Here is a 20406-nt window from a genome sequence, read left to right as displayed (position 1 = left end):
AAAAAGAAAGCAAAAAAAAACTCAAACCACACATATCTGGTCTTCTTTGTAATTCAGTGAGTGGGAAATATAATACACTTGGAAATTGAAATTGAATCAAAAGCAGTCACCCAGAGCCAAACTAGGAAATCTTCATGCGTCCTGAAGACGAGCCAACATCTGCACAAACAGACGTTTGACTGCAGACAGTCAAAACAACGGAATACCTGGTCCTGTTACGGAAGGCGGGGAAGGAAGGAAGAAAATTGATTTGCCTTTTTGAGATTTCTATCTTTTAATATACAATGTCAGTGAGTTGCTTCCCTGTCTGCTGAAGATGCCCTTCACAACTGAATGTCTTATCTCCTCACAAAAAGCTGAAAAGGACAATCCCAAATTCAGTTCACCCCCAAGACAACATACAGTTCCCGTCAGAGTGACGGACTGCGAAAGAGGTCGCGCAGTTTCCTGAATATTTTCTGATAGATTTGAATGTCACATCTTTTAGTTATATCACAGGGAGCTGTCCTGGTTTTCTTGTGTCACCAGCATCTGATTTACATTACAACAGCAGCAGAGATTGTACCTGAACGCCACATTTTAGTGTGCTACATTAGCATTAGCGTGAGGTTTGGTCGGTGTTGACCAGTCATCACGCTCCTTAAATGAGGACCTCTTTATTTCCAGTTGCGGGGGGTGGGGGGGGGGGTCTCATCACGGTTGTTGCCGTAGCTACAGCCCCAATTCAGCTGTTCAGGGTCATGAAATTTCCTGACGTTTGCCAAGTCGTGACCGCTCTTCAGCAGAGCGGATCAGAGAATAATTTGCCGCTATTGTGCACCTCACTTGATTTTTGACATTCTAATAGGAGCCTGCAATAAAAGCAATTTGCAAATGTTTGTAAAATAGCTGCATAATATCCTTGCTAAAAACTGACGTGTACCTGTCAGATCCCAAGCATCGGGAATTCTGTCCAAAGAATGAAACCTGACACATGTCGATCTGCCTGCGACCTCACGGTAAAATCAAGGTTTCGGCCATTTTGTGACAACGTGAGCATCGATCTAAGCCATGCAATTAATACATTGGATGTCAGAAATCACGTCAATAACGTCCAGGAATCCTTCCTTAAATACCCGGCTGGACTTTACAACCACCCTTTCAACATTCGCACTGAACGGCTGCATGAGGGGTTCCTGGGTTTGGGTGGCAGCGCTTTCTGCGCCCTCGCTTCATTCCAAGTTTTAGGGGAAAAAAAGGAAAATAGCTGGAGAAAGAAGTTGAGCTTCGAATTTGACTTTGGAGAGACCAAAAAGAGCTGCGGTAGCGGAGAAATGTGCTTGGGCTGCAGTCTGAACGTGGCAGATAAAACCTCCACCTTGTGGGAGTCAGTTGACCTTATTTGCTTCTGCATTTGCTTTGACATTATTTAACATGGGAAGCGATCGGGAGCCAGAATCCAATCCTGACAGCTTTTTCTGTCATTGTTTCCCAATAAACATCTTCAGAAGTGGGAGAGAGGTCACGCGTGAGCCCGCAGACGCGCCCACTCCAGGAAGTGACTCATTTCAGTTTGGTGAGGCTGCAAAGAAGCAGAGTCACGGGGACAGAACCAGGGTTTTATATTACCTCTTCTTTCCCACCTTCATCCTTCTCCTTCCCTCCCCACCATCCACACGTAGCCGCGCTGAAGATAATGAAGGATTTAATGTAGTAAATTTGATACGGCACAGGAGGCAGGATTTCTACCCAGGACTTATCTCTGACTGCCAGACCATCCTAGCTGGGCTGCCCCCTAACCTTTTCACCCCCCCCCCCAACCCCCCCTCCTACGCACACATTTAAATCCTCATTTTGCCACTTCCAAATATACCATAATTCTGATTGGAATGGTTCTTTAACAGTTGTCAAGACAGCGTCTGTAGAATTGATCAGGAACAAATGACACCTGGAAAAGAAATGGGTTCTCATTTAGGACATGTTCCTCGGTCTCAGTTATTGATACAGATCTCCTGGGTCTTTTTCAGTGGGTTTGTTTGCTCAGCTCATTTTTCTCAATCAAACCGGGAGCAAAATATTTCAAATTCTTTCAGGGCGGATTTTTACGCGTTCATTACTGATCACCGTATCTGTGATTGCTGATGTTTAAGTGGGTTCTGTCTCAACGTCTACAAGTGCTAATAAGGGCTTGAGGCTTTAAAGGGAAGGGGGGGAGGGGAGTAACGGATTTAAATAATTACGCAATCATCTTCAACCCATTTTATTCATGTGCGTGTCCTGTTTTTCCACATCACACCCTCATTTTCTCCACATTCTTTTCCCTCCTGACCCTTTCCTTCTCCTCCTCCTCATCACCTGCATCATCTCTCCTCTCCTCTAACTCCCACCCTCCCCCCTCATCTCGCCTTCATCCTTGCGGCATGATTTCCTCCCCCTGCTTCCATGACACAAACGCACCATATCTGTTGCCCCCTCTGGACAGTTTAGATTTTTCCTTTTTATCTGGTCGGAGGCCTGCGGAGATGGAGGTAAAAGGTTGGAGCCCCGGGTTCATGAGATGCCTCCGTCAGATAAGTCTGATGCCAACCTCAACTCCTGAGCAGAAGGAATCCTCATAGCTAATTAACTGCAATACTCGTTTACGGAGGAGTGAAGGGCAGTTTTGAGCTTTTTGCCGTCCAGGTTGTGCAGCTGTTGGCTGGTTTGAGCTTCAGTTTGGAGTTGGGCTTGTGCACAGAATTGTGTGCAAAATGATTGTAAGATGAAAATGTGTGTGTTTGTGTGTGTGTGTGTGTGTGTGTGTGTGTGTGTGTGTGTGTGTGTGTGCGTGCTTGACAAACGAGTGGAAAAATGTCATTTGGAATTTCATTCTTTCCTCACAAAACATCCAGATAAACTGAGAATTGTTGCTTTTGTCTTGACTTCTTCATTTTAAAACCTTTATGAAAACATCCTGAATTCCCTTTATTTCAGAAGACTGATTCAAGGTCCCCTTTTTATGTTTAATAACTCAAATTCTGCATTGAATCTCTCAGCGTAACACCAAACGTTGCCCGTGACAGATGTGACAGATTGAACTCTTGACACCGATCAGCGAAGGCTGATGCGCTTTGTGCTAAAAGTTGTTCAAACACATCGCAATAAAACAGAATATTTATATGCTGAAGTTTGTAGATTTTGTACCCCAGAAAAAAAAGGAGCGTTGAGGGCAGCAGAGCAGAGAGAGCTAGTGTGACTGCCAATAAGACTGCAACAAAATGTCGCAGAATTGTTGTAAAGACACATTCTCTGAACTGTACATCATCCTGCCCGGTTATCTGTTCTGATGCCTCTCATTTACTGCGGCTAGATTAATCTTCCTTTCACTAAAGGCCCAATATTCTGCACTAAATTTAGTCTCTCATTGTCTGTGACTGAGAAAGTATTACGGTCTGTTTTGGATCACTCTGAACCATTAATCTCTCTCACACACCGTCTCCGCTTCAGTCCCAGACTTTGCTGAACAGCTCAGTGGTGCAGAGCCAAACGCCCGGCGTCGTTCTGGAGGGTCTGAGGCCAGGGACCGGCTACGTGGTCCAGGTCAGGGCTCGCACCGTGGCCGGGTACGGAGCGTACAGCAAGGATATGCTCTTCCAAACACTCACGGATGGTAAGTGGGTGGGTGGCTTGTTTTAGTGTGTGGATGGGTGGAGAGAAACAAGAGCACGGGAGCGATGGTGGAAATTTTAGAGGGTAAGAATAAGTGTAAATCTGGCTGTGAAACTAATTAAGATCTGCCCTACTTTGTCAGTCTGTGTGTGATAACTTCCGTTATGTGTCCTTGCGTATCCGTAGATGAGTACAAGTCAGAGCTGGGACAGCAGCTCTCGCTGATTGCAGGCTATTTAGTGGGTGGCGTGTGCATCGTCTCATTGATAGCTATCACCATCATCTGCGCCAGGTAATCCACACCCCCAGATACACCCACACATGCTGCATGTTATGTAATATTACACAGTCTGAATCCAAACTCATGCGATAAATCAATAGGATGCAGGAACGTGCAACCAAAGTGCCGTCTCCCAGTTCAAGTTGAAAGTAGCTGCAGATAGCTCATCATACACAGTCTGGTGATGAGTTAGTATCTAAAGAGTGCTGCTTTCCACCAGCTTGAAGATCAAAAAATGCCTAAAACCAGCTAATGAAGCTCCCAAAGCTTCAGCTCATCACAAGCACATCTAGACAGATTTCTCGTTCTTCTTCCATGACCCCGTTGGTCCCGTCTCCAGCGTTCATTGCCAGCTGGTTGGGGTATTTCTGAAGCTGTTACACGCTGCGGTGGGACACACTCACATTTACACTTGTGTTCTTTAGACAGATGACAATGTTCTTAATCGAGGGTGAGTGTAAAACTCCAATATGTGCAAGGGCTCGTTACCTGTTAACTGCAGGCAATGACATTTAAACCTCCTGGTTATGAGTCACAGATGGCGGCGGCGCAGCATTATTCCACAATGACAAATCACCCATTTAAACACACAAACACTTCCGAATTTGAGGAAGCTCCCAGCGAGGCACGGCAGGGTCAACGCCATTAAAATCCGATTGGGATGCTTCCTGTTGTGTTGCTAAAATCTCTCTATTTGTGCTTCTGCCCACAGACGGCAGCATTTGAAGGAGAGCATCTACGGGGACAAACTGCAGCAGTACAACACGGGAGGAGGTGCGGCTGCTGCCGAAAATCCCTTCCCGCGGTCACCAAAATAACAGTTTCTATATGTCCTTTCTCATGTTGTCCTCAGAGGTGGCCCTGAGGCCCGACATGTTCAGCGGTCCCACCCCCACTGTGACTTTTCCCACCCGGTCTGAAGGCCACAATTCCCCAGGGGTCAAGATTTACATCGACCCTTTCACCTACGAGGACCCCAACGAGGCTGTCCGGGAGTTTGCCAAGGAAATAGATCCCTCGTGCGTCAAAATAGAGGAAGTCATTGGATCAGGTAAAAGATCAAATAATTTCTTTATTTTTAGAGGCTCTTGAGTTCAGGAGTATTCATATTTCAGTTCTTCCTTTTGAATAAAAGCTGCCGCAGAAGCAAACCTTGATTAATGAGGGCAGCCGTTATTTGAAACTGTAAATGCTGGATAGCAAATTAATCAGCATTTGTGTCAATGAGAAAGATCTGGAAACATTTTTATTCCTTCCTTTGAAGTCAGGAAGAATGTTTTATTCATGCCGAAAACTTTGGCAGGAATAAATTAAAACTGTCTCCGCGTGTTCTCTTTGCCTCTCTTAAGTTCCCACTGTAAAAATGCTGTGTGATGTTTGGAAAATGGAGGGAGCTGAATGTGAAATGGAGGCTGGGATTTTTTTTTGTCATATAGCTGGTGGGAAAAGTAAGAAAAGAGATGGAGAGATGAACGGAGACTCAACGTTTGTCGAGATCAAATGCTTTATTTTGCATGTGTTATCTTCTCGACTCAGCTTTATTCTCACTGAGGGGATCAACTGGCAGATGAACCGCAGCAGGTTTTTATCATGACATACATAAATAACATAATCAAGTGCATAAAGCGTAAATATGTAAATGACTCATCATGTAAGTACATCAACGTTTTCAGCTGTGGTATTAAAGCTTAATGCAGATTTTTGCATCTAATTATATCTTCCCGAGCTGTAACACAATTTTTCCATTTAATTTAGCATAAAAATGGCTGCCACCTCCAGCATAATTGGACCTATAACTAAAAATTTGGGACCTGGAGTTTAAACCTTTTAAAAGGATTGTCCTGCTGTGCCGAAATGTGGTACTTTCAAATTTTTTTAAGCTCTTTTGGACTGGAGGAAGTGCTCCATAGATCTAGCAAATAAGCGCTTAGAGAATGGAAATGCACCATTTAAGGTGACTAATATTCAGAATCCAGCAGGTAATTATAAACGCTGCAGAGGAAAACACCAGGTGAAGTCCAAAAATACCCACCTCTCTCCTCACAGCTGGCACATCCTGGTGTGAGGCTTCCAGAGCAACATGTGGAGCTCAACTATTTCATTTTTCTACTCTACATCCGATGCCAGCTTCCCCATGAGGAGGGGAGATGTTAGCGAAGCTTCTGTCACTTCACAGGTCCTACTGACAGTTTGAAACCCAGGGACGTATTTCTCAGGGGAGTTCCACAGGTGGCCTCTTCCCACCTGCGTTCCTCTCACTGTGCAGCGTTTTGAATTTCACTTTAGATCCAGTCCAGACCGCCTGACTCTCCCGTCAGAATGGATGGGTCTCTCATTAAAGTGATAGTCTGCATTTGAATGTTCTTTTTATTTGTCAGTAACAGATTATTCAAAATTGTTGGGGCGTTGACCCGAAATGCCATCTTCCTTTTGTTTTAATCAAAAACCCATCAAGTCCAAATGGTCGTGGACCTCTGGGTGATGAAGGGTCATGTAGCAGATTCAGTTCCTCCCTGCTGAGAGGACGTGGGCTCGGCTTTAGTCTGCCCGGCCACTCTGAGAGGCTTTCTGTAATCTCTCCGTTTCTGGCTTTATTTTGCTCAGGGGAAGGTTTCTCACCTCAGCCAGAGGTGACAGAGGAGGGATAAAAACAACTGGGAAGGAGAAGGGAAATATGAAGCTGGGTGACTGAGCTGTGATTGGACTTAAACACTGGACTTTGGCCGATCATGTTGGAGAAATAAAGTGAAATCCGAACGTCCACGACTCTTCTCCTGCATCCACCTTCAGTTTTTGTTATTTTCAATATTTCTTTGACACCTCCCCCTGTCTTCACCTCTCCCTGCACTTCAGCCCGTCGAGACTTATCCAGTTTGTTTGCCTATGAAAAAAAAAGCTAAAACAAAGAACTGAGGGAAAACAAGGAATTCAAGAGGGAGGATAAAAGGGAAAAAAGGCCCCCCCGAGGAGATGTAGTCAAAAAATATCTCACTTTTCTCCCTCCCCTCTTTTCAATCTGTGCTGACACCTCTCTCGCTGTTTTTCTCTACTCATTCCTGCCATCTTCCTCCCAAAATATCAATTATTTTAAGCACTAAAGGAATGTCCTGAGATGATTTTAGACCAAAAAGCCCCTTTAGTTGCTCCCTGCCAACCTCCCGTATCCTCTCGCTCCTCCTTTACTCTTTCATTTCTAGCACCCTTCTGCTGTTTCTCTTCTTTGCCCTGCAACCATCCCTTACTGCTGTACAGCGGCGACAGTGGATCGTTTTTAATGAGCAGCGAGATGTGGAGCAGAGATCACAGCGAGACAGGGCGACACAGACCGCCACCCAATTCCCATCACTCATCCATTATTTACTCGCTGATTTTCATCTCTGGGATGACGACTGTTATTTTGAAGTCGGCTTCATTTTTCATGTGCCGAAACGGCGTGTGGCTGCATTTATTTTGACAAAAGACATCTGTGTTTCCAGCTTGGTTGAGGAATTTTCTGTACATCGAGGATCAACGCATTGAGGTGAAAACCAGTTCACGTTGCTCACATGACGGCTGAGCAACAAGAGAACAAGGAAACGACCCCTGGACAGTGTGTGGATTCACCCCTGGACAACAGTTACACGTTTACATGAGCATAATGTTGCCCTGATTTTGATTTACAGGCCTAAATAACATTACAATATTAAAACCTTTGTAAAATGATGTTAAATATGTGATTTTGCTCTAAAATCTAAAAGATTTCATCACACCCTATACAGGCAAAACACTGCACAAACACTGTCCTGGTTTCGGGCCATGTGTCCCCTTCATGCCTGTTGTTGCCGAGCTGGTCTCGTTATTTGTGAGCTCACGTGGCTGCCTGTATTCACACTGGTGTGTGCCTGTTGACTGGTGCAAAGCCACGCGTTTCAGCACGTTCCCCTTTGGCTTGCTGGTCACCGTCCCTCACCTCTGAATGAAGCTATCAAGGAGATTCATTTTTTTTATTGTCTGGAAAAATAGCAACGGTTTGTCTTGGAGCTGAAGTCCAGACCTCAATCTGCTGGAGCACAGCAGGTCAGAGACGTTCGCTGTCGGAGAGAGCAGCCACTCCCAACTGTTATATCATTAACATGCCGCCCATTATCTTCGCCTCGGACTGTGGGACCCTCTTGGTTAAACAATGCACGAATTTCAATATTTAATACCATCCAGATTTCTGATTTCAAAGGTGACCCATTTCACGCCACGAAACAGGACTAAAATGTAATTATTTATCAGCTTTGTTCATTATCAGATCATTTATTTACAGGCTTTGAATTTAACTCCGTGCTATAAAAGAACAATGATTCAGTGGGCTCATGGATGGATCCTGTAATTGAGTTTGTTTTAGACTGAGTGTTTTCATTCCCCTGTGTTTGCTTTCCATCTTCAGGTGAGTTTGGAGAGGTGTACAAAGGCCGTCTGAAGCCTATTGGGAAAAAGGAAATCCCCGTGGCCATCAAGACTTTGAAGGTGGGCTACTCGGAGAGGCAGAGGAGGGACTTTCTGTCCGAGGCGTCAATCATGGGCCAGTTTGACCAGCCGAACATCATCAGATTGGAGGGCGTGGTCACCAAGAGCAGGCCCACGATGATCATCACAGAGTTCATGGAGAACGGAGCGCTCGATTCATTTCTCAGGGTAAATAAAACACACTTGCTCGACCATCTCTCTTCTCTAGACTTCAAAGAGCCTTCAAGCAAGGTTCCATCTGTTGCCACCACCAATCGTGCAGTTCGCTCCTGATATTCTTCATCCTTTTTAGCCCGTGTAGGTTGACTTTTAGAGCTTGAAGTCCCTATTGGATATAAAAATCTTCCATAATTCGGAGTACTACTTGGATTTTTAATATTGTATTAATTTGTGTGACCTTTAAAATAGCAGCTGGCAAAACTGTCAGTAGTCAAATTAAAGTTAAAACTTGAGTTCCCCTGCAGGCACATTCTGAAGCTGCTTAAAAAGTGCTCTGCTCTGCCTAATATCTTATTTAAAACGGCTCCTTCACATAAAGGGTTTTAAAACCCATGAAAAGGGTCCAGGAGCACATCTGATTTTTTCCCCTCCTCATTTAGAAAATCTGCATCTATGAATCGTAAGGCATCATTAGAAACCGGCTCGTTAGCATCAGTTCAAACCTGCAACAGATACCTGAGCTTTTGCCTTCAAAAGTGAGCTTTGTGGAACAAAGTTAGATTATTGACCTGCCCCTGTACAAATAAACAAACGTCCCACCATCCGTGAATGATCAGTAGCTTATGTAGCATCTCGTGGTGGTGGTGGGGGGGGCTCTGAACCTCTCACACACCTGCTCCCATCCACGGCTGCAATAAAATGAGTGGCTCCTCTTTCGCAATGAAAACTCAATTCCCAATCCAGTTGTTTGTGTTGGCCCAGTAAGGTTGTTAAGGTTTCTATTGTAACAATAATAAAAAGATTAATCAATGAAACACAAAGAAAACTGTGAGTAATGAGGGTCTTTAATCCCATTTTTATAATCAATTTATGTTTAAAAGAGAATTAAAAGTTGATGGGTGAATCAACAAAAACTAGAAGACAAATTAAGTTGGTGTACATGTTGCAAGCTAAAATAATTCAAAAATTCATTAAAGTAAATCACAGAGGAACACATGGAGAAGAGGAGCTGTTGAAAGAGGCCTGGAGACAGAAATAACCTTGTGTTTTTCTTCCTCTCCTTCCTGTTTGCCTCATCCTGCCAGTGAGTCCGTAGGTCTGTCTGTCTGTCTCTTTGATCCTGCCCTCCTTTCGAGGAACCACTAAAGACAGAAAGAGAAAGGCTTTGATGTTTGGTCTTCACAGCGTGACCCCTTTTGACTCTGGAATCATCTGCTGACTCACACGCAAACACACAGACACACACTGATCGATGCGACTGTTGCGCCTGTCCTACAATGGCCATCATGAAGAACGCCCAGCAGATCAATGTGTGCGTGTGTGTGCGTGTGTGTGTGTGCAGTGGAAGGTTTCGCCTGGAGAGGATTAGGTGAGAGGAGCATCAAAGGCACAGCTTGATGCACAAAGTAAATTAAAAGACGCATATTGGAATTGTGTGTTCATGGCGGTGCTGCGTAAAGCTCAGTCCTACTTGGCGTTCCTGACTGTAAGATTTGGTTCCTTGTGTTCAAGTTGCAAGAACCTTTTCTTTGTCAAAAGTCCTTGAAAAACCTACAGAGGCTCCTGGGGAACAAAGTGGAAGTTTTCATGACTGTCTTTAAATATTTCATGCTCAGAGATTCTTTGTTGTGATAGATTATTTGAAAAGTAGCGTTTTGAATATTGTTTTTGATCTGCAACAAAAAAGTGCAGCGTTGTGAGACGGCAGGTGAGAAGAACCGTTAATAAATACTTCCATTTTATCTTCTTTAGCCTTTATTTATTATCAGTAACATCTCAAGATAAACTCTAATGGCATGCAATAACAATCAGCAGGAACCACAATCCATCATATTCGCTCATTTGGGTTTTTTTCCTCTCCAACGAACAAAACCCGACGTCTCTTTTCACCTGCTAGTGTTGTAAACAACGTAAGTGAAGAAGCCTGATAAGAGAAAGTCCTGTCACGGTTTGTTGTTTTGCAGCAAAATGATGGGCAGTTCTCAGTGATCCAGCTGGTTGGTATGCTGAGGGGCATCGCATCTGGAATGAGGTGCACACACACACACACACACACACACTTATACCCTCAGACTCCTGCTGTAGAAATCCATTTTCATCATGAAGATAAATAAGGAACTTTTCCAGACCTGTCAGTAATCATCATGTGAAATTAGATTTTTTTTTTCTATCACGCTGCCGACCCAAACACACAGATTTTCCGCACTGATATCCAGCGATGTCTGGTCCTGCGTTCTTTCCCCCCGATCAGACGTCAGCCGTTGAGATGTGCTGCCTCCGTATCCTCCCGCTCTCTCCCACACACTCACAGGTGCACGTGTTTGTGCGCATTCACACATGCGCACGGGCCAGATCTGTGTTTTATTGCAGGGATCGAGCCGCAGCAACAGACACACATTAAGTCCCATTCCTATTTTATCAAAGGTCCCCGTCAAGCCGTGACACACACAGGGAGAATATCATTACAGAAGCCCAGGTAGCTGCCCTTCGGATAACACGCACGCACTCACGTGATAAATCATGTTGATATTTTAGGTACCTGGCTGAAATGAGCTATGTTCACCGGGACCTGGCTGCCAGAAACATCTTGGTGAACAGTAACTTGGTGTGTAAGGTGTCTGACTTTGGCTTATCGCGGTATCTGGAGGAGGACGCGTCAGACTCCACCTACACTAGCTCACTGGTGAGAACACACACACACACACACACACAAGGCCAAAACACAGACATATCATATATAGGAAATATTTCCTATTTATATCTCTTTTGGGTTCTGTCTTCGTAATCTTTTTTTCCCCGTCAGGGTGGTAAAATCCCGGTGCGTTGGACAGCGCCTGAGGGGATCGCCTACAGGAAGTTCACGTCTGCGTCTGATGTCTGGAGTTATGGGATCGTCACCTGGGAGGTGATGTCATACGGAGAGAGGCCTTACTGGGACATGAGTAACCAAGATGTGAGTCATTGCACAATGCTTCGATGCTGCACGATGCTTTTGTGTGTGTGTGTGTGTGTGTGTGTGTGTGTGTGTGTGTGTGTGTGTGGTGTGTGTGTGTGTGTGTGTGTGTGTGTGTGTGTGTTCTTGTACTTGCTACATACTGAGTACCAACAGTCTAGGACATTTTGGCTGGTCCTCACAATTTCAAAGGATTGTTTGATGGTTTTAAGATTGAGGTTCAAAGTGGGTTTAGGTCAGGTTTAGTTGTTAGGGGGTTAGTTAGGATGGGTAAGCTTAAGGAAAATAGCTGGGAAATGCATTATGCTGATGAAAGTTCTCATAAAGGTAGAAGTGAGGGTGTGTGTGTGTGGGGGTGTGTGTGTGTGTGTGTGTGTGTGGGTTGGTTGGTTGTGCTTGTTTGTTTCCTCTCTCACAGCAGGGAGGCTTCATGTGGAAAACAACATGCATGAAACGAGGACATCAACTTAAACTGTCATAAATATTTGCTCCTTGATGCGTCACTTTTGACAACTTCATCCCATTTGCATTCAAAGCAACGGCATCACTACGGCGACACTCCTGCACTATTGCACTCTTATCACAGGAGAGGGAGCGGCAGCCACCATCTTTATTCATGTTATTGTTTTAACATAAATGATTCATTGTGTCACTTTGTCGCTAACTAACCTTTTCCCTATGAAACACATGCATCATGTCAACCATCTCTTCTGCTATTACCTTCCACTTTCCATGTCCCTCCCACCTTGTCCTCTCCGAGGGCCACATTAGGGGCCCCAGAAGCAGCCTGTGCAGCAGTAATGATAGAGAGCCGGTATAATGATGGAGACAGTTTTATAATGGCACGGCCAGTGTATAATGATGAGGAAGGTGTTAGCACCAGTAAAGCTAAAGAGGATTTCTTGGGGCATTAACTATGCATGATCCTCACACCTTAAGCACACACACACAGACACACACACACACTCAGCTAAATCACCTGTGCAAGCTGATATGCATAAAGACACACACAGCCACACGTGGGCATGATTTCAAAGAGCAGAGCGCGGTGAAATTGTCAGCGGAGGCACCACAGGTGCCGCGTTTTACATGAATTAGTCATGAAAGAGACCTGTGATGTTTTACTACACTCGCTGCTATTTTGACTGACAGCTGTGCTCGGAGAGACTGCGTAGCCACAAAGCTGGAGAAGTGTGTCAGGGTCAACCAGAGTTCAGTCAGCGTGCAAATCCGTAGCGCTGAATTTACACAGAATACAGCAAAGAATTGCCTCAGCTTGGAGTCTGGTGGGTTTACAGGTACAATAGGCCTGATTTGTCATTTACAGGAAAATGTTTAAATGTTATTTGGTTGGGTTGACAAACTGTGTTCTGTCTATAAAATGTTTTTTAAAAAAGGAGTTTGCGGAGACATCACAATGCAGGAAATTTGAGATACAGAGAGGCAGCTCAGTGAGATTTGAGGTTATAAGCTCCAATCATCGACTGGTTGATTAGATTGATTAGATGACTGAATGAGTTGCAGGGTAAGATATCACCAAAACAATTAGAAATAATGTCGAATGCGAACAAAAGAGATGTAATGCATCATGATAAGCTGCCTGATTACTTGAAGCTTATCTGATTCTAACGCCAGGATGAACTGAACACTTTGGCAAACATGTTTATTTATTGCAGCTTCCTGCTGAGACTGAGATGAGTCCAACTCCTACAAATGATGTCAGCCTGTCTTACACCTGGACATTTGTCTGATCTGTGGACAAAAAACAATGATTTTCAATGATTTTACTGACAGTAAATCCACTGAGTTTCAAGCTGTTTTATGTCTTATTACATTGGTTATTATATCCAGTCCCTCAAGACATGTTTGTGCATTTAGCGTAAATTTCTCTTGCGGCACAGAAATCCCGACATCAAAATATCCTTATCCTCAGTAAGTGGAAAGGCATAATGAAATCAGACGCTCCCCGTGTAAAACTACCCTGCCTTCACATCAGAGACTGCACGAGCGCCGATGCCTCCCAGAGATGAATATCTGGACATACCGAGCGGCAGTGCGCTCCCGTCGCATATAGAAATGGAATCCTCTCAACCAATCAAAGCACTTTTGTGGTTTGAATAAAGCTGAACGATTTTTGTTTTCATATCCTTCATCTCAAGGTCTTGTTTTGGAGGCCCTTTCAGTACCACGTGCAATCTTAGAGAGAGATTAGCACATTTTAAGAAAAAGTTGAAAGAAGTCACAGGGTAATCACAAAGGACCTCTCAGAGACTCGTGCGCGTTTCGACCCTCTCTGCCGCCACATGGAGTCATAAATCAAAACAACATCTAAAGTAACAGCAGTGAAAGCTCATCTCTGGTTGTTTTTACCGCTGTCATCCCTTTGATACACCGAGATGCACAGACCAGCACCACGCTGAGAGCAATTTACAGATGTTCTGCCCTTTCTGCCTCAATAGCTCTCATTTCCTCCGCCTGAAAATTGGCCTTGACTTTTTTTTTTCCTTTATGGTGCCTGTCTATATTAGTTAGCGTGGCGACTGTGTGTCAAAACACTGTCAAAAACAGAAACGGAGTTTGGCTTTTTCAGCATTTCAAGCTCATTTTTCCTGTGATTAAAAGAGAGCCGAGTGAAACCCGAGTATTTTCTGAATGCTCCATGTTTTTTTCATTCAATACTGTAAAGTGAAGGAGTTCTCAGATGAGAGGGAGTTGGTGTCTTCTGTGCTGCAGGTGATTAATGCCATTGAGCAGGACTTCAGGCTTCCTGCTCCCATGGACTGTCCAGTCGTGCTGCACCAGCTGATGCTGGACTGCTGGCAGAAAGACCGAAACGCTCGGCCCAAGTTCCCCGACATCGTCAGCATGTTGGACAAAATGATGCGCAACCCCACGTCTCTCAAAACGGGCACCAACAGCATCGGCCCTCCGTGAGGAGAAACACGTGTAATACAAACATATTTGTCCGGCTTGAACGGGATTAAAACTGCTGTTGCTTTCTCCTCCGTCTGCAGTCCATCCCATCATCCCTTGCTGGACCGCGGCGCTCCGGACCTGAGCAGCGTCAGCTCCGTGGAGGACTGGCTGGCAGCGCTGAAGATGACCCAGTATCGAGACTCCTTCCTGGGCTCGGGCTTCACTTCTCTGCCACTCGTCACACAAATCACAGCAGAGTGAGTCCACCTGCTTCGCTACGCCCCCCCTTCCCCCCCCTCACGGTTGTGTGTGTCTCACACTGTTCACCTGCCAAGTCTGGGTCTGGTTAGCCGGACGACTGGCAGGGAGGAGGTTTGGCTGCGTGCTGATCCATGTGTTCATGCCGAACAATCTCCATCAGGCTGACTTCCTTCCATCCATTCTTCCTCTAAATAAGATGCTATTTAACCACCTCCTTTGTGTAAATGCCCTGATTACGATGCAGATGAACTTTTTTAGCGACTGTCAGTGGAACACAGAGCTTTTGATGGCGCTTATATGAAGTAAACTCGCGCCGTCTGGCTCTCGTGTTGCCACATCTCAGATGTGTATGTAAATCAACTGTAGGCTACGGCTCAGATATAAAGGAATTATTGCCACTAACATTCTCTGATTAAAAGGAAGTTTGTGTTTTATACTTAAATGTGTCTGTAAATCTGGAAGAAAGCTACGGCACTGCATTTTTTTTTATCCATTTCAGGGACACTTTGATCATTTCAGGCATCATCATCATCCCATCAGCCCTTAGTGATAATGGGATTTTGACTGAAGTTTACAACCCTTCCAAAAAATATTTAGGTTTTAGCAGCATCATTACAGTGAAGCTGGGTACATTGATTTAAATAGACATAAACATTTATGTAGTGGATCTCTGGACTCTCTGCCCTCCCAGGTCACCCATCTATCACACAACTGTTCATGTTTGCCATGTGCCTGTTACCTTTTTTAATGGCCTCTTTCCTCATTTTCAGAGATCTTCAGAGGATCGGTGTATCTTTGGCTGGACACCAGAAGAAAATCCTCACCAGCGTTCAGTTAATGAGGGACAATGTTGATGACCAGTCCCCCACCGAATCTGTGTAACAGCCGCGCGGTGAGGCGCTTGCCAGGTGTAGAGTAAAATACCCATCATGCACCTGCCGTTTGGTGGTGACAACTGGCCGTTAGCGTGTCTGCGTGACCTCAGCAGTCACCTCTTCAGCATCCTGAATTCATTTAAATATCCACGCCTGCAGAAGGACGGAACATTGCTTTATAAAAGGAAATGGCAAAGGAAATGTGGAAAAATCCATCATCTGACCCTCCCACTCTGGATAATTCCTGTAAGGCGCAGCCACAACTTCCCATTCTCTCTCCACCAACATCTGCTTGTGAGAATACTTCCAGTGCTCAGCTGAAACTGTCAACTCACCTGCTGGATCCTAGAACAGTCTGTTGTTTTCTTTTCATATAATGATCAAATCACTCAAAGGTGATACTGCCAGAGGAAGAGTGTAAAGGGAGAGAAATCTTGACCAGAAATTGGAAAAATGTCTTTAAAACTGTGTCTCTGAGGACCACAGGAGTGTTTGTTGACTGCACTTGTTTGTTGGTGAAAATTGCCAGCATGAGTCCCGAAGAGAGTCAACAGTTTAACCGGATTTTATCTTCATATTGAAGAGTCTGTACATGGTATCATATGGGAATTTATAACCCATTTCCTCATTTGGCAACAGTATCTGACAATTAATTGGAATATTTCTGATGGCTCTAGTATTATCTCTTTCTGCCTGACTCATCGGAGTCTCATGGACTATTTTCTTTTTGCATTTTCCATGCAACCATGAAATTATAGACTCCCTAAAAGCTTGCATAAAATATTTAATTTAGATGGAACTCATAAAGGATGAAGCTTTATAGTCAGCAAAAATGCCCTGTGGGTGAAGGCAATTACAGCCCAGAAACAAAATCAGATAAAGAAAAATTAAACTAGAGCTTTCGAACAAGTCTTCTTCCAAAAGCTGGAAAGTAAGGCAGCTGCAGAGCTGGGAGGGAGGGAGAGGAGGAAGCTCTGCTTAAAGGACTCTGAGTATTAAGTCATTACCGGCTGCTGAGACGCACCTGTTGTGAGCGCACTGCACTGCCCAGAGAGTCCCAAAAGGCAGACGGGGTAGTTGCCTCCAGTGCTTTTGGTGATTTGGCTGCAAATCCTAGAGCCGTCTGCCAGTCACGCATTAATACAACGCTCGGGTGACCCAGAAATCCAGCGCTCTGCCCGCTAAACACGAGACAATGTCGTTCCGTGTTGTAAGTGCGTGGCTGCGGTCCAAACAGTAATCATCAAAAACCACAGGCAGCGGCTCTGGCGGAAGCCTTTTATTTCCTTTATTTTACCCATTCCTGTCGGACGCGTCGCCGCCATCGGCCAGTGTTCCAACAGGCTTATTTTACAGTTGACGGAGCTGATTAATAATGTTGTAGAACGCGGCCTGACCATCCTGCACAGGGCAACCTCGGCTTCTAATATAAAATTCACGCTGTTTGTCAGTGCACAACTGATGTTTGCCTGATCCCTCTGCTGCTGGAGGAGCACAGCAAGGTCATTTCATGCTCCCTCGCCTTGTCTTTAATGCCAAAACCTGATAATCCTTGTGCACCTACGTCCTGAGGATTACCGGCCTTTGGCACCAATTGGATGTGATAATTTCCGTCGTCACCCTCTGGGAGCTATGGTAACAATGGCAGCGACGGTGTTTAGCGTTGGCTTTCGTCACGCCTTCCTCTTTTGCCTTGACGTGTCCTACAGAAATTGACGTGTTTGCCCCCAACACCGCTCTGACCTTCCAAACCCATTTTAGCTTCCTAAAGAATGAGAAAAGGGGGGGCGGCTGCAGACCACAAAATAGTTATGCCACAGTTGGTGGTCCGGTAACAATAATTTAATATTGATATTTGTTCTTTCATTTCATCACCGGGCAGTGAGATCGGCGTAACCAATTGTAAATATAGACGCCGCTGGGAGGACAGCCGAGAGAACGTCAGCTTCCAGACTAGTTAAAGGTATTTAGGTGTTTATGAAAGGATGACAAAATGTAAATAAAACCTTATTGTCTGAGTGTAGCTCTTCCCCACAGAGACCTCAGGGGCACAGCAGATGTGAGTTTTGTGCAGCGTTCATTTTTAAAAGCCTTGACGGAGATGGAGCGCTTCAGGAGTTAATGAGGAAAAGTGTTGTGGAGATCAGCTTTCCGCCATGTTCATTAACAGTTAAAGCCGTCCGTAATCCAGCAGCACGACAGGAAGTTATTGGCGAGATTTGGGAGATTTCTGTTTGTGGATGTAAACAAGAGAGGGCTGAATGTCTGGGGATATATTCTTGTTTTTTGTTTTTTGTTTTAATATAATTATTCCAAAGTTTGTCATAAACACCTCGCCGTTTTAATGAAGCGTCGCCTACTGCGACAAACACAAATCGCTAATCTTCCATTAAGTCTGGCTGTGATTTAAAGCCGCGCTGCACACATTTACTCATAACAAGTGATTGAACGTGTTCTCGCTCTCGCGTCACCCGTGACTCAATAGTGATCAATTGTAAATGCCGTTTTAATCTGTTTTAATCTTCATATTTATTAATATGTGGTTTGTACTTGTGTGGAGACGCTAGAATATGTTTCACCACCAAAGAAAAGCAACATTTGACCAGCAACACATAATGGAGGACAGCGTCCTGCCAGGAGCAGCGCTTTTAATTGATTCTCCTTTGTTATTGAAGAATGTGCTTTTACGCATTCGGTTGCCATGGAAGTGTTAATAGAACAGTTGCCATGAGCCTTGGAAGAGGATTGATGGACTCGGCTCAACTTCTGCTCATCACAGGCGACGCTCGAACGGGTTCCTGTGCAGAAGGAAGAACTGCTCAACACTGTCAAGCGTGTGTTGCTCATTGTTCCAGGCTATCGTCTAAATATTGACTCTGATACAGTCAGCGGGCCACCAAACCCCTCTCTTTTAGGAAAAGCTAGGTTGTGTATAGCAGGGTGTTCCTGCGCTACATCTCCAAACTGGGACTTTTTGCTGGTGTGTTAACTCCCAGTTCGGTTTCCTGCCGCGCTCACTGGTGTCACCCCACTAAGCGCTCCGCACATAACCTCCCTCCAACGTCTCTGTTTATAGCACATGTTGTTTTTAATTGAAACATGACTTCAGTCGTGTCGTCTTGCATGATAAAGTGTTTTGTGCTCATTTGCCGCTTTGAAGAAAGTCGCCATGCCGGAATGTGCAGTGTTCCGTCCCCGACTGGTGTGTAAACAGCCGGGCGCACCTTTGACCAGGGTTTTCCTTTGTAATGAGCCGACGTTTCACTGCCACAGGACTCTCTGCACCTCTGCTGGGATTTGCAGACGATGAATTTCTCTTTGTTCGCCGTTGAAAGGTTCTTCAAAAGGCAGCTGCCACCAAAAGTCCTCACCGTTTTCACAGAGCGATGTCACACATTTGGTGTTTGCCTCTGAAAACTTTTTTTAGCTACAGAACCTGCATCTGTGGTGGGTAAACATCAACAGGAAGACATGAACCCTTTGGCCTATTGAATGTACCAGAACACAAAGCCAGACATCCAAGTATCAGCGGAATTCTCTCCATGCGGTTTAGGGCGGATTTATCTTCTAATTGCAGGAATTTCCTGGAAGGAGGGACCATCTCGGATGCGTGTTCCCCCCTCGCCAGGCCGTAATAGATACAGTAGGTGAGGCTGAAGATGAGAGGAGGCGAGCTGTGATGAGAGGGGAAAAGGAAAGGGAATAGGTAATAGAAGGGCCAGATTGAGACGGGAAGGATAATAAAGGAAGAGAGAGAAAAGGGAGGGGCAGAGGCCTTAGAGGGAAAGCTTGCGTGTGAATAAAAATGAGGCAGGGTGTGGAGAGATTACTCTTTCTCTTTTTTGTGGGGTTTTTTCCCTCTCTCTGGCTGTCCTCTTTGGTCTCTGAAAGCCATCACCCTCTCTGTAGAACCGCTTCCATTCGGCATTCCCACTGAACGGGCGTGAAAGCTGCAGCGGCTCAAACACCCGCTTTATTCTTTGATTATTTCAACTCATCTCCTAAAAATGAGGGGCCTTTGTGCTAAAACTGTGAAAGTCGAGCTTTGTTTTGTTTATTTTCCAGCCATTCGAACTGTTTTAAGTGTCCAATCACCAAGCTAACCTGAAACAATCACACTGTACAAATACTCTGGATGAGATTGAAAGTTTTCACCTTTTTCTGTCTTAATTTTACTCTATTTTTTGTATTGCTTGCCATCCTTTTCAGTATGTATTTATTATAGATAGAAAAAAAAGCACAACATGACTCAGCTCGGACTGACTTCTCTGTTTACCTGCTGTTAGTGGTGTTACTGCTCATGTAGTTGGGGCATCTTACTGTAATGTATTATAAATTTGTAAAATAATGTGCGCACTTGCGTGTGCATTCCCTGCGTGTGTGTAATACAACGTGTGTGCGATCCTCGGTGTGCAGTAAAATGTTTGTATATTGTGCGTGTGGGAGTTTGTAGCCACTTTGTCCAATTTCCAAGTCTTAATTAACGAAGCACCGTTTGTCAATAAAGACCCGATCAAACTGATCCGCTTTGCCACTGGGCAGATCTGTGACAAATGAGTGGAGGGAAAAAACACATCAGGATTGATAAATGATCCATATCTAAATATGAAGTTATACGAGTTCTTGTACACATTCATTCTTTAGCTCTTTTTTATGCCATTAGGCTGATCTATAGTTGGACTTTTTCTCCAACCAATTAAATCCAAACCTGTGCATCACATCTTCTGTGTGCACAACATTAGGAAGCACGCAGTAAAAAGAAAGAATAAAACTGGAAAAGAATGCGGCAGGCTTAATTGAATCAGAGTTAAAGTTCTGTAATAAAAGGAATCTGTTACCTG

At 44.6% G+C, this 20406-nt stretch overlaps 1 protein-coding gene across 1 annotated transcript in view; it reads left to right on the top strand.

Annotated features, from left to right (window-relative positions):
* LOC130528886 (ephrin type-B receptor 1-like) overlaps window positions 1-20087 on the top strand; it is a 50091-nt gene extending 30004 nt beyond the window's left edge. The window contains exons 10-20 of the mRNA XM_057038700.1: window positions 3466-3628; window positions 3814-3919; window positions 4620-4681; window positions 4761-4958; window positions 8322-8569; window positions 10525-10592; window positions 11096-11243; window positions 11364-11513; window positions 14247-14443; window positions 14528-14686; window positions 15461-20087. Of these exons, the coding sequence (XP_056894680.1) occupies window positions 3466-3628; window positions 3814-3919; window positions 4620-4681; window positions 4761-4958; window positions 8322-8569; window positions 10525-10592; window positions 11096-11243; window positions 11364-11513; window positions 14247-14443; window positions 14528-14686; window positions 15461-15572 (1611 nt within the window). The 3' untranslated portion in view covers window positions 15573-20087. The remainder of the gene's footprint in view (window positions 1-3465; window positions 3629-3813; window positions 3920-4619; window positions 4682-4760; window positions 4959-8321; window positions 8570-10524; window positions 10593-11095; window positions 11244-11363; window positions 11514-14246; window positions 14444-14527; window positions 14687-15460) is intronic.
* The last annotated feature ends 319 nt before the right edge of the window (window positions 20088-20406 follow it).

The sequence above is a fragment of the Takifugu flavidus genome, chromosome 7 (genome assembly GCF_003711565.1).
Source record: "Takifugu flavidus isolate HTHZ2018 chromosome 7, ASM371156v2, whole genome shotgun sequence".
Lineage (NCBI taxonomy): Eukaryota > Metazoa > Chordata > Actinopteri > Tetraodontiformes > Tetraodontidae > Takifugu > Takifugu flavidus.
Note: the sequence above shows the minus strand (reverse complement) of the source record. Positions and strands in the feature narration are given on the sequence as shown.